This window comes from Mugil cephalus, chromosome 4, assembly GCF_022458985.1.
Source record: "Mugil cephalus isolate CIBA_MC_2020 chromosome 4, CIBA_Mcephalus_1.1, whole genome shotgun sequence".
Lineage (NCBI taxonomy): Eukaryota > Metazoa > Chordata > Actinopteri > Mugiliformes > Mugilidae > Mugil > Mugil cephalus.
In genome coordinates, this window is record NC_061773.1 from 23173015 (window position 1) to 23185200 (window position 12186).

Sequence of the window (12186 nt, forward strand, 5' to 3'; positions counted from 1 at the left end):
TATGAGCAAGCGGAGAGAAACCTTCACCAGATAAATCCAAACAGTCTGAAACTGTGCAGCGAAAGAACAATGTGCAACAGTATGTGGTGGACACAGCTGGCTCACTACAAAGGATATTAAGACACAGAATGAGAGACACATGAGTGAGCACCTCGTCTGAACCGTCACTCGTACGAAGGAAATGAAGTGTGTGAAATGTGGCAGACCACGAGAGAAGATGTGATGACAGGTTTTACTCTCTTCACTCTGCAGAGGGGATAGAAATGAATGGGATGACAATGGGGGGAAATTAAGCCTCAGCGCCTTCCACTTAGTCTGAACACGTGGGTGGAGGAGGGCGCAGCAGCACAGGTCTGTGTTAAGGTTCATTTAGGGTACATTTCAATCAGACAATCAATCAAACTTTATTTATATAGCACTTTTCATACATACAAGATGCATTACAAAGGGCCCTGCCTCAGACCCTCATTCAGACACGCACTCCCTCCGTATCAACACTGCGTCTTTTTTTGCCAGTCGGGTAAATTTTTGTCCATCAGGGGATAGGATACAGACACAGTTATTGCTGTGAGCCCATTTATACCAGCTCCAACTTATTTCTCTACAGGCGGTGATACAGAGATCTGTTTCTGACTGCAAGCTGTACAAGTCATTTTAGGTTACTTCGCTGTGTGACTGTGTCCCTAACATGTCGCTGCAACATATCATCACGTTAGTTGTTCTTTGGTCTAAAGTCAACGCTGCATTTATATGAATCCTTTAAAACCTTAAACACAAAACCTAAAACTAATGTTATTTAAATATTGCTTTTACAGTGAATCCAGCACTGAATTTTATAGCTTTGTGCATTTGCTGTTGTCTTTGTTTGTTGTATTTTTTTTTAATGAAATACAGTACGCTTCATAAACTAGTAAAGTTAATTAGGATCATCATTCAGGAATGTTTGGTTGAAGTGAAGCAGACTTTTTTTTTTTCTTCATTCCTGTTCTCCTCTTAGGACTGACTGACATTTTATCAGTTTAGCCCTGGCAGGTCAGATGTTCAGAGTGTTTATGGGAGCCATTTCACTCAAAACAGCTGCCTGGGTGACTGGAAGCTGAACTGAGCAAAAAAGGCTGGACCCACACAACAAAGTCGTAGGGGTGTAAAACCAAAACAAAAAGCTGAAAGACAGTAAAACTCGCAACTTTCATCACTGGGGTCAGGTGATAATGTGTGTATTTGTTTCCACGAAACCACTGTCTCAACACTGCGCACATTTTAACAGTTAAAAAGTTAAAAAGATTAGTGCAGCTTTAATGGCGTTTACGTTTTCCGCAATTGGATTTTTTCCTTTTTGGTGAATAAGTCTTAATTGAGCTATGCTCGAAATCGACAACGGAGAAAATTGAATAACTGACGTGAACATGTCCTCCTCCTCCACACTAGGTGGCGATATGTGTCTTGTCAGCGGGTTAATATGGCCCGCTTTCCTTTTGACCTATTACATCATATAATGAACAACCAGATGGATAATAATTTGGCTTTTTTAATCTCATACGTAATGTACGTGCTACTCATGGTGCAGATAAGATGGCGCTATCCCTCAGGTGGTTCTTCTACTGGCTTTGTTTACCTTCTTCTTCTGCGACTGTCTTTCTTGGATGTTTTTGTTACAGGGTCATACGCCAGCGCTCAGCTGTGGAATATGCGCACAAGCTGTATCCAGTTAAAGTCTGATTAAGATGTATACATGCCAGACAAAATTCGCATTATCTGGGCGTCTTAATCGGATAAGGAGAAGATTTTAGTCACAGTAACGTGTTTACATGCACTTAAGTTGTCCAGTTAAAGTCGGATTAAGGCAATAATCAGCTTTTTCATGTGCATGTAAACATACTGAATGTTTCTATTTGTACGCAGACTTTCTGAGTTCTGCTTGAATTCATCTGCTTCAGACATTCATGTGACCTTCTGGATAACGCATGTGTGTTTGATCCGTGTAGTGTGAGGACCTTGTTACTTACTTATCATATAAATCCTGTTCCTTGTAATTCACTGTGTGCGGTCAGTCACCTGTGGAGCTTTTCTCTCTACCTGTCAGCGAGAGTTGAGTAATCTGTCAACAGTTATCAGATGTGTTGCGTGAGGAGGGGGGAGGGCTTTGCCGGTGTGTTTGTATCTGAAACAGTTAAGGACCAGATGCAAAGCGCTGGATGGGTTTTTTCCATCATGAGGGCGACATCTGATCGCTAGAAAGAAAGAGAGCGGAAGAGAGGGCGTGAGGGGAAAAGTCCACGTTCGACGATTAGCCTCTCCTGTTATCTGGAGAAAAAGGGAAATGGAACCGGGCCTTTCGCTGCTTCTGCTATTAAAGCCCTTGTCTTTTGTGGACAGTTTGTTTTCACTGGCAACAAAGTGAGGGGAGGGCTCTGAACGCGGCGTGAGGGTGAGGACGAGAGACGAGCCACACACACACACAAGACACACTGCTGCACAATGACCGTGAAGTTAAAAAGATCAGAGGGGAAAGTCTTGTTCAGATATCCCAAGAAATTGGATGAGAGTAGGCGTTTTCCTGAAATAAAAAAAAAAAAAAAAAGGAATGGTGAGTGTTAATGGGGAGTAGCTTCCTCCGCTGGCTTCGTGCCAAAGGAGACAAAACAGAGCTCTGAAACACTCACAGCCCGGGTGAATACAATTAACTCCGTCTCTTTATGTGTGCGTGTTGGTGTGTGCCCTGTCTTTACTGAAGTGTTTACATTAGGGAAATGAGCTCTTTGGCTATCACCGGCCTGTTCTTGAAGGTTGACTGAGCATGAACGCACAATAACACACACACACACACACACAAACACACACACACAGGCATTACTGGCCCTCGCTGACACTGGCAGCGCTCACGGCCGGCTGGTTTTATTGCTGCTCCCTCCTTTTTTTTTTGGTGACACACTTGGCATTTGGTCCAGGCTATTTCCTGGACTGCAGTTTGATGGCAGGTCAGCCGCCGGAGTTTTCAGGTGGAGAATTACTGTATAATTGGGCGTGATGGGGGGGGGGGGTAATAGCATTTGCGGGTTTGGGAACACACCCAGAGCGTTCTTGAATTTTTACTGGCGTAAACACAAACATATGTTCGCACATGCAGCCGCTGCGCACCAGGAGTCGGCGCGGTGTGTGCGGTTCCCAAGGAAACGGGACCCTCCTAATGCGCCAGTGGAAGGAAAAATGGAAACCAGGCTGGAGACTGGTGTGCGCGCATGTGTGAGTGCGCCTCGTAAAAAAACGCGTTGGCACTAATTAAATAGTTCCTTCACACTGACAAAGACGTTAATGTCTTTCAAAATGACAACATTGTGCCGTGTATTTTTAGGATTTGGCCGTTTTTACTTAATTTTTATGCGTTCATTAAAACTGTTTCCACAATAGTTTACAAAATTCCTTTCATTTTACGTAACGGCAGACTTCCTAGCCACACAAGGACATCAACTTAATAAAGTACGGTGTAAAATTTTCTTGGATTTTCTCAGAAAGATTTCAAGCTGACGTTGGATTCTTTTACTTGATGCAGCAGAGACGCTTTTTCTAAGGGTGCTGTCACTCTAAAGGCATTGTTCTCATAACAGTCTCTTCATAAAAGGTTGGTTTGTTTTGGTTGGTGTGAATGTAGCAGTCACACTCACTTTAAGGACAAGTTAACTGAACTGAAACTGGTACCCCAAGTTGTTGCTTATAATAATAAAATCAGTTTTTCGAAAAAGAAGAAGTCGGAGGAGTAGGTTGTTTTAAATCTCCTGTTTATTGAGAACGAAGACTACAGAATTATTTATTTCTACCCAGCAAGATGGTCAGTTTACTGAACTTAGCAAACACATTTACATTCAATTCATCCTCACCATCAAACTAAAAACATGTAGTTAAAATACAACACTGGCACGTGAACCACGGTGCAACAACGTTTGCTCTGGTTATTTCCCTAATTTCCTGAAATCCAAATTTCCCGCAAAACCATCACCACTCAACCAAGCAAGATTAAATGCAATACTGTGACCAAATTTGCATCAGTTTCTCCCTGAATCGAAGCAAAACATGGACGTGAAGTCGGCCTGAGCGCCCGCGGCCGCTCCCAGTTCATTATGCTGTGGGAGCTCAGTTTGTGAATGATGGAGTTGCTCTGACTCTTTATGGCTCTTAGGATGCTCTGCTAACTGTTTCCAAATGTCAGAGGTCCAAAGGTGAACGCCGTAATCCCCTCAGGGCGTATACTCCCCGAAGGAGTCTGTAAAGCTTGATCGTGAGAGCATTTAGCTTTGTCACCAGTTAAAAACACATGATATATATATAGAGAGTTTTTTTATTAAGTCAGTAAAGTGATTCGGGCTGCACAGGTTTGCACTGATGCCTCCATAGCGAGAAGGTTTAGAGTTCGAGTCTGGCTCGGGCCTTTCTGGGTAGAGTTTGTGTGCTCCCCCTGTGTCCACGGTTACCCTCCAAAGACTTGCTCGTTAGGCTGATCGGTGATTCTAAATTGACCTTAGGCGTGAGTGGTTGTTCGTCTCTGCGTTAGCGCTGCGTTGGACCGGCGACCTCGCCTCATGCCTGGTGACAGCTGTGATAGGCTCAATCAACCCCCGCGACCCTAGTGAGGATAAGCGGCTGTAGGAGATGAGGTTGGACGGTTATTCCTTTAAATCTTGTGTCGGTGCTGCATCAGATATTGACCCTCGTTGGGCGGCTGGGGCAATATATACTGTCAATTCACCACTGACTGTATGTTTATATACGGCTAGATGCGGTTTTGCAGTGAATCCGTCTTTACGGAGAAATTCTTGACACGACGCCGAGCAAAGACAAAAAAGATCGTTTTGCTACGTGTGAACGTGGCCTTAATGCGTCAGTTTGCTCGGCGTTTGTGTGCGTTTGTTTGCCCCAATTATCACTACGGTGTTGTATAATCACTGTAATGAGTGATTTCTCTCAGAGCTGGTGGATGGTGATGAGTTTCTGGCTTTGTGTGTGTGTGATGCTGCTGCTCGTCTTTCTGACAGAACTGGGTTCGGTGCTTCTGACAAAAGAAGACTCTAACTTCACTTTCATCCCCCTCTCTCGCTGTGCGAGGCTTTCATGTATAATACGTAAAGTGTGTGTCCTTTTTGGGAATTTTGTTTACTCCCCGGGGTGTTGGAGCCGTTTTTCCTATTAGCGCGAGAAGATGATGGGAGATAGACGCCTTAATTTGACGCATCGGGGATCCACAATCTGCTTCTCCGCTTCCCTTCACGCCTCAGACTCGTTTAGTCGCTGTTGTGGGTTATTTTTAGCTGCTAAATGTCCTTTATTGAGAGTGCGGTCTTCTCCGCAGCTTTGTGTGTGTTGCTGTTGTGTGTGCGTTTGCGTGTGTGAGGTGTTTGCGCTTCCGATCAATATTATGGATCCCGCCCATTGTTGGCCCAGCTGGCTCAGATGCTCATCCAGCTGAGCCGCGGTGTCACAGCGTGTGTGTGTGTCTTTGTGTGGATTGATTAATGAAAGCTGTTATTTCATCTGCTATTCATTTTCACTGCGGACACTCACTGGCTTGTCATTGTTGTGTGTGTGTGTGTGTGTGACATCATTTGACTGTATTCATTTGCAGAGCGCGGCTTGTCAAGACTTTCTCGGGTGTCTTTTAATCCTTCTGTGTGGAAAATAAAATAGACGTGGGAGGGAGCAGTAAAATTTGCTCTGTGCTCTGTAGGGGTGCATCTTATATAAGGTAATTACTTGGATTATGTCCTCAAATATCAATTTCATTCATTCATACAAATGAAGAATAAAATCTGAAAGAAACACTTTGACCTTCTGGAAATTGTAAACGAGCAAAACGTTCTAATTTTTCTTGATAAATCACTGAAATTATCTGTGTTTTTGTTGTAGATCAGTTAGTCAGCACGATTGATATTTCTTTATAATTTGGCATGAGCTGCTTATTGTATATTCAGGCATAACATTATAACCACCTTCCTAATATTGTGTAGGTCTCCCTTGTGCCTCCAAAACAGTTGTGACTCATCAGAGAACGGACATGGGTCCTCTGAGAGTGTCCTGTGCAGCTTTTTTGTGTTTCTTGAGTTGTTCCTTGGTGGCAGTGTCATTGCTGTGGGGTGCGGGCGCCTGGTCTGGTCTACGTGGAAAGACGTGGAAACCTGCTTGAGCGACGTGATTGTCAGAAGATGAATGTAATCAGTATGTTTTTTCAGAGTGACCTAATGGTCTAATGTCACAGGCTTATGCAGTAAGTCTATAATATATATATATAAAAAACAATATAAACCATGCGAGGACACATCCTCAGAGGTCGGTGGGAGCGAAGCGCAGGGTTGAGCTGTAGAAGCCGGATGAAATCCTGAGAGCACAGATGGCACGTTCTCTTTTAACTAACGATGAAAAGCTAATTTCCTTAATGGGATGAAGGGCTGATGATTTCAGAAACGTGTTGTCTGAAAGCCAGAGATTTGAGTAAACGGCTGCGGCGCACGATACAATTCCCATTTGACCCGTTGCCAGTCCTCACCGTTAGCTAACTTTAATTTCTTTTCTGTCTTTCTTTCCTTCTCACGCCTATTATACCTACCTATAAATATTGCACACAAAAGTGAATGAGTTGAGGGTAAACAAAGGGTACAGGATAAAGGAATAACCTCCGAGCTTTTTACATACAGCTGCAGCTCTCTCTGTCTCTGTCACACACACACACACACACACACACACACACACACACACACACACACACACACACACTGTCCCGTTGCAGTTGCGTCCGTTGAGCCGGCGTCCTCTTCCATATCAACTCCAGGTTAATAATTGGCTTTAGCGGCGCTCACGTGACACCTGTGGTTTTAGATACATCAACCTCAGTGTCAAGGTCGCCCTCCTCCCTCCCCCTCCCCCTTCCCTCCCCCCTCCTCCCCTCCCCAGGAATGAAAGGAACTCGTCCGTCTTTGAGCTGCGTTCAGAGGCACCCTCTCTATCATACGGTTGTCTGGGTTAGCGCGCCGCAGCTGAATCGGGCTATTGTAATATGTTTAATTCCTTTCCTGGAAGGCTCTCCTCAGCGACGCCTGAAGGCCAGAGACAGCGCCGGGGCCGGAGAGCGCCCGTTGTCGGGCTCTGTGTTGCGTTTTCTGTTTGCGCCGCGACTGTGCGCGGTGAAGGGATTTACTGTAAGTGTTTGTGGTGGGCGTGGTACTTAATGCACGCTTGAGAGGAGCCATGTGTGAATGGACGATAGTACAGTAGGTTGTTTTTGAGCAGTGTGTGTGTGTGTGTTTCTTTGTGGTGTGCCCGCTATCCCACTGCAGCTGTACGTGGTTGGGGATTTCTCTGACTTTGAATGGCTTTGTACACTATGTGTGTGTCTTTGTTGCAGCATCCCATAGAGACCCTGCAGTCTTTAGTGTGCGGGGGAGTTGATTTGCATCCCCTGAAGATTGAAGCGGGAGTGTGGAGTGGGGAGGGGGGGGCCCAGTGCTGCGATACTGCTGGCTCATGACTTTTCCGCATCTTAAAGTGATTACCTCTCCACCGTGTCCACATTGTACCTCCTGAAGCCCGGGATGAATGCAGCCACTGACGCATCTCTCTGTTTTACGTGCGTCGTGTGAGGGCAACATTTTTAACGTTTTTCCCACAAGTAACTGGCGCCGCAGCACAAGCTCGTGTCGGGGCGTCGCTTTCTCAACAGCTACATCTAAATTAATCAGCTCTCTCTTGCCCGCGGGGGCTTCTGCTCCGCTGGCAAACAAGTTAAACTCATCCCCAACTTCAAACGTCGGACCTCATTCTGTCAGCGAAGTTCAGAGTTGCTCTGTAGCGGCGGCTGCTTCCTTTTGGGCTCGTCTAATCTGAGATTATTTTTAAACTGGGATGTCAGGTGAAAGCAATTAACCGCGGTGAGCTACCTGTCGGGGTGGAAAGCCCAGCAGAACCCAGAGTCCTCCTGAGCTGGAGGATTAACAGCCGCTGTGTTTGTGACTGATGAGCCTGTCTGCTTTGCCGTCACCAGCGGCCACGTTGCACCAGTTTCTCCGTTTTATGCCCCATTAATCATTTTCTACACGTTCCCTGACTTTCTAAATCAAGAGTCACATATAAGTGTATCACTGTTAATGCGCAGTCTGTGCTTTGGCCCGCGGAGATGTCGCCCTCTCTTGTGAGTTTCTTTGTAGTTTTACCCTGAAAAGTTGTGCAAACATCTCACTTGTCGTTCGTGCACCAGGTCACAACTTACACAGAACATGAAATGCATTAAAAGTCTTCTATAATAAAGGATAATGGCGATTTTAAGGTTTATGCTTGTGTACAGCTCATGCGACGAGTTTGTCATGCTTCCTTTTCCGCACGATGCATTAAAACATTAAAACCCCTCGGGCTCAGTCACAGCCAGTGGCCTGTCTGCTGAGTTGTGCAACAGCAATTACTTTAATTATTTTTCTCTATTTACGACCGTATAACCGTTTTTAGCCGTTGACTGAGCGTGTCTCTCCCCCCCACCCTCCTTCTGCCGCAGGATTCGTCCTCAGATGGCCAAAGAGAAAATCGAGGGCTGCCACGTGTGCACTCTGGTCACACCTGGGGAGCCGCAGGTCCTCCTGGGAAAGGACAAGGCCTTCACCTACGACTTCGTGTTTGATATCGACTCGGAGCAGCACAACGTCTACCAGTCCTGCGTGTACAAGCTCATCGAGGGCTGCTTCGAGGGCTACAACGCCACCGTGTTCGCCTACGGTCAGGTACGACAGCGATGCACCGATCCTAACATTATTTGTGACCAATAGGATTAATCACGATTAAATATCACTCATTTTTAATCTGTGGTAATAGCATGCACTGCATACGGAGTATATTGACATATCATCATTAAAACATTAACACAATGGTACAGAGTCATGCAATACACATACAGAAGTTGTATGATGTATATTTTCGAGCTATGGTCATCTGTTCAAAAGAGCTATATCTCAAAAATTGTAAAAGCCACAGCTTAGTTATTTATGTATATAATGTGTTCACCCATGGGTATATTGGTGTATCTTACAAACTTAATGATGAGCAATGGCTAGAAAACGGGTATAAAATGAGAAATTAATTATTTTATTGTCTGCTACTACTTCAAAAAAGATCAACCGTGTGGTTACAATGCCACTCAAAGGGTTAAAAGCATAGAGTTTGTGCAGACTATACATCTTCCACTGGAATCCACATACTGTACATAATACACAACTCACATAAAAGATAACTACCGGTTACAGGGATGGGGTAAGTTTGACAGAGCATAACCACATCTCTATATATAGAGAGCAGATACAACCCCAGAAACAGGCTGGTGTGATCAAGTAAAGGTTGTTTACATGTGTCGTTTGCAGGGTAATGCATATTTCATATCAAAAATTATTAAGTGTGAATAGCTGGTTAGTTAAACTGTTGTCATTGGAGGGAAGTTCTTTCTTTCCATTAACTGAAGTCATCACACAAACATGACAACACATGACAGAAATACCCAAGATGCAACACAACAGCGACAGACTTGTAGGTCCCTGAACGGGTCCCTTTGTTCTGACCTGCTGTGGCTGTGGGTGCCAGGGTCCTGTACCTGCACACGATAGGCAGTGCACTGAAGTGGTAATAGAGAAAGTTCAGGTATACTGCCTTACTGTATTTGTAATTGTTCATGTGATTAACTTTACAGTTAAAGGCAGTTTAGGCTACAGACACTGTTGCCGTAGCCTGACGTGCATCTCCCCAGAAATGTAACTACACGACGCGATAACGCAGATTGTAGCTCGGTAGTAGTGTATTTCTGCTTCAGTATTGTCGGGTGCTTCTCCATTTCAGCAGTTTTTTGTTTTGGGTCGGTAAAGATGGAACGCGTCAAAGGTAAAAACTGAGGAGGTTCGGAGATACGAACATTCGTACGACTCAAAAGTTTCTGTGGGGTCTCCACAGAAACAAAAAAAGACACAGCCAGACTGACGAGCGCCACAAGTATAAACGGGTCGCTATCCGTGTAGGTTATGGCGTCTAGTCCCACCAAGGAGTAAACTCCACAAAAAAACTGAGACACCTGTTGTCATGGCAACATAGGCTTCATTCATTTAGGTTACATGATAAATAACAGCATAAAGAATCAAATAAGAGAAGACCACGTAGTGCGCACTAGGGCCTTTGTCTTCTTTGCTAGTCGAGTTAATGTTTGTTTACTTCTTCCACTTCCTGCTTCTCTTTCCACACTGGCAACTGAAACTTTAGGCAAAATTTCTCCAAAGATGAGTCATGCAAATGTTTGCATCTGTCAACCACCTCAGTTAACCTTTGCAGAGCCAGAAATACTAAAACCATAAATATGCTACTACCGAGCGGACCAATCACAGCTCTTTACATTTCCGGGGAAGTTGCACATCCGGCTGAATGAGTGATTTCGGTGAACTCACGAGGGATTTGATTTGATTTATTGTCATTTATTTATTCTACTTTTGTTTTTTTCCCTGGCTGCTCTAGTTTCCTGTGCAAGTATGAATAATACGAATAATCATTTATACATTCTGGGTTAAATGAAGTTTATTTAGTAGAAACAGACGGTATAATATTATACACAACACATTTAATATGAGCCGGACCAGAGACAAACGACTGAACATAAATGCTGTATGACGTCGGGAGCGCAGACAGGATCTCACTGTGGGTGATTCAATGTGTTTCAGACGGGCTCGGGGAAGACCTACACCATGGGGACGGGTTTCGATGTCAACCTGAGCCAGCAGGAGCAGGGAATCATCCCCCGGGCTGTCCACCAGCTGTTTGAGGGAATCCAGAGCAGGAGGCTGCGCGCTCAGGAAACCGGCACCCAGCCGCCCGAGTTTAAAGTCAGCGCCCAGTTCCTGGAGGTGGGCGACACTCGACTCATTATTACTCGATTGTAACATTTGGACGTATTGATATTCTCGCCGGCGCGGGCTATATACTGGTCCCTATTAACTCTAACCAGATGAGACAGGATCAGCTCCTTGTTCCACAAACAGGAAGAGACAACCTCGAAGAGCAGGAATGTTGGCTCGTGCTCTGCTGATTAATGTCGGCCATTACCTCTGGCGTTATTCCTCATCACTGTGGGGTAGATGATGGATAAGAGCGAGTCATGAGGGAGGAAGGGATGCTTGTGTAGGAGAAATGAGATAAAATGACAAGTAATCATTTCCTCCAGGGGTTTCTAGCAGGCGAGTGTTTGGACTGGATGTGGGAGGAGGGGCTATTGTGTGCTTTTAATAATCATTCTTACATAAAACAAAATAATTTTTTTTGTCTTTCATTAATGTTCTGTCCTGCTTGTTGTCATTAGTGTGTTTCCTGCAGCCTCTCAGGTCGAAGGGTTATCTTTGTTGATGGTAAACAGATGTGTGCGTGTGTGTTTGGAAGTAGGCGGGAACAGCTGAGCTGTCAGCTGACCTCTGCGACCTTTACCCCCAGTGGGTTCTGAGAGGTCTTTAATGTGACCTTTGCGGCTTCGGAGCACTGTGTATATAACAAACAGTGATGTGGGAAAAGGAGAGAACCTGAGAACCTGGAAAAAAAAAAAAAATGAATAGCATTTAGCATTTACAGTGTGCTGACATGTGTGTGTTATTGTTTCTGCTTTAGTTGTACAATGAGGAGATCCTGGACTTGTTTGATGGCACCAGAGATCTGGACAGTCGCAGCAGGAAATCCAACATAAAGATCCACGAGGACTCCAGCGGCAGCATCTACACCACTGGAGTCACATCCAGACTGGTGCACTCAGAAGAAGAGGTGGGATTAAATCTATATCTCCATACCTGCAACTATATACACAACCAGTCAAAAGTTTTAGACCAGCACCCAGTATCCTCTGGTCTAGTTGGTCAGGGTTTCATCCTACGTCAAGATAATGACCCAAAACTTTAGTCCAAGCTCTACCAGAACTACCTCAGGATGAAAACCAGATGGAAACCTGAAAACATGGAGTGGACCTAGTGGCCCAGTCTCTAGACCTTAACCCCATGGAGCAGATGTTGGATTCATTTGATATTTATTAAAAGAAATTTAAATTTGTGGGTGAAATTAAAACAAATATATATAAAAAATGTCTAATCAACCAAAGATTTTGCGATCCCCCCATAGAATAGAATAGAATAGAATAGAATAGAATAGAAT

General features: G+C 44.6%; 1 protein-coding gene across 6 annotated transcripts in view; it reads left to right on the forward strand.

Annotated features, from left to right (window-relative positions):
• kif21b (kinesin family member 21B) overlaps nucleotides 1-12186 on the forward strand; it is a 64754-nt gene that overhangs the window by 16525 nt on the left and 36043 nt on the right. For all 6 annotated transcript variants that reach the window (XM_047583338.1, XM_047583339.1, XM_047583341.1 and 3 more), the window contains exons 2-4: nucleotides 8528-8750; nucleotides 10719-10901; nucleotides 11653-11802. In XM_047583338.1, coding sequence (XP_047439294.1) covers nucleotides 8528-8750; nucleotides 10719-10901; nucleotides 11653-11802 — 556 coding nt within the window. The remainder of the gene's footprint in view (nucleotides 1-8527; nucleotides 8751-10718; nucleotides 10902-11652; nucleotides 11803-12186) is intronic.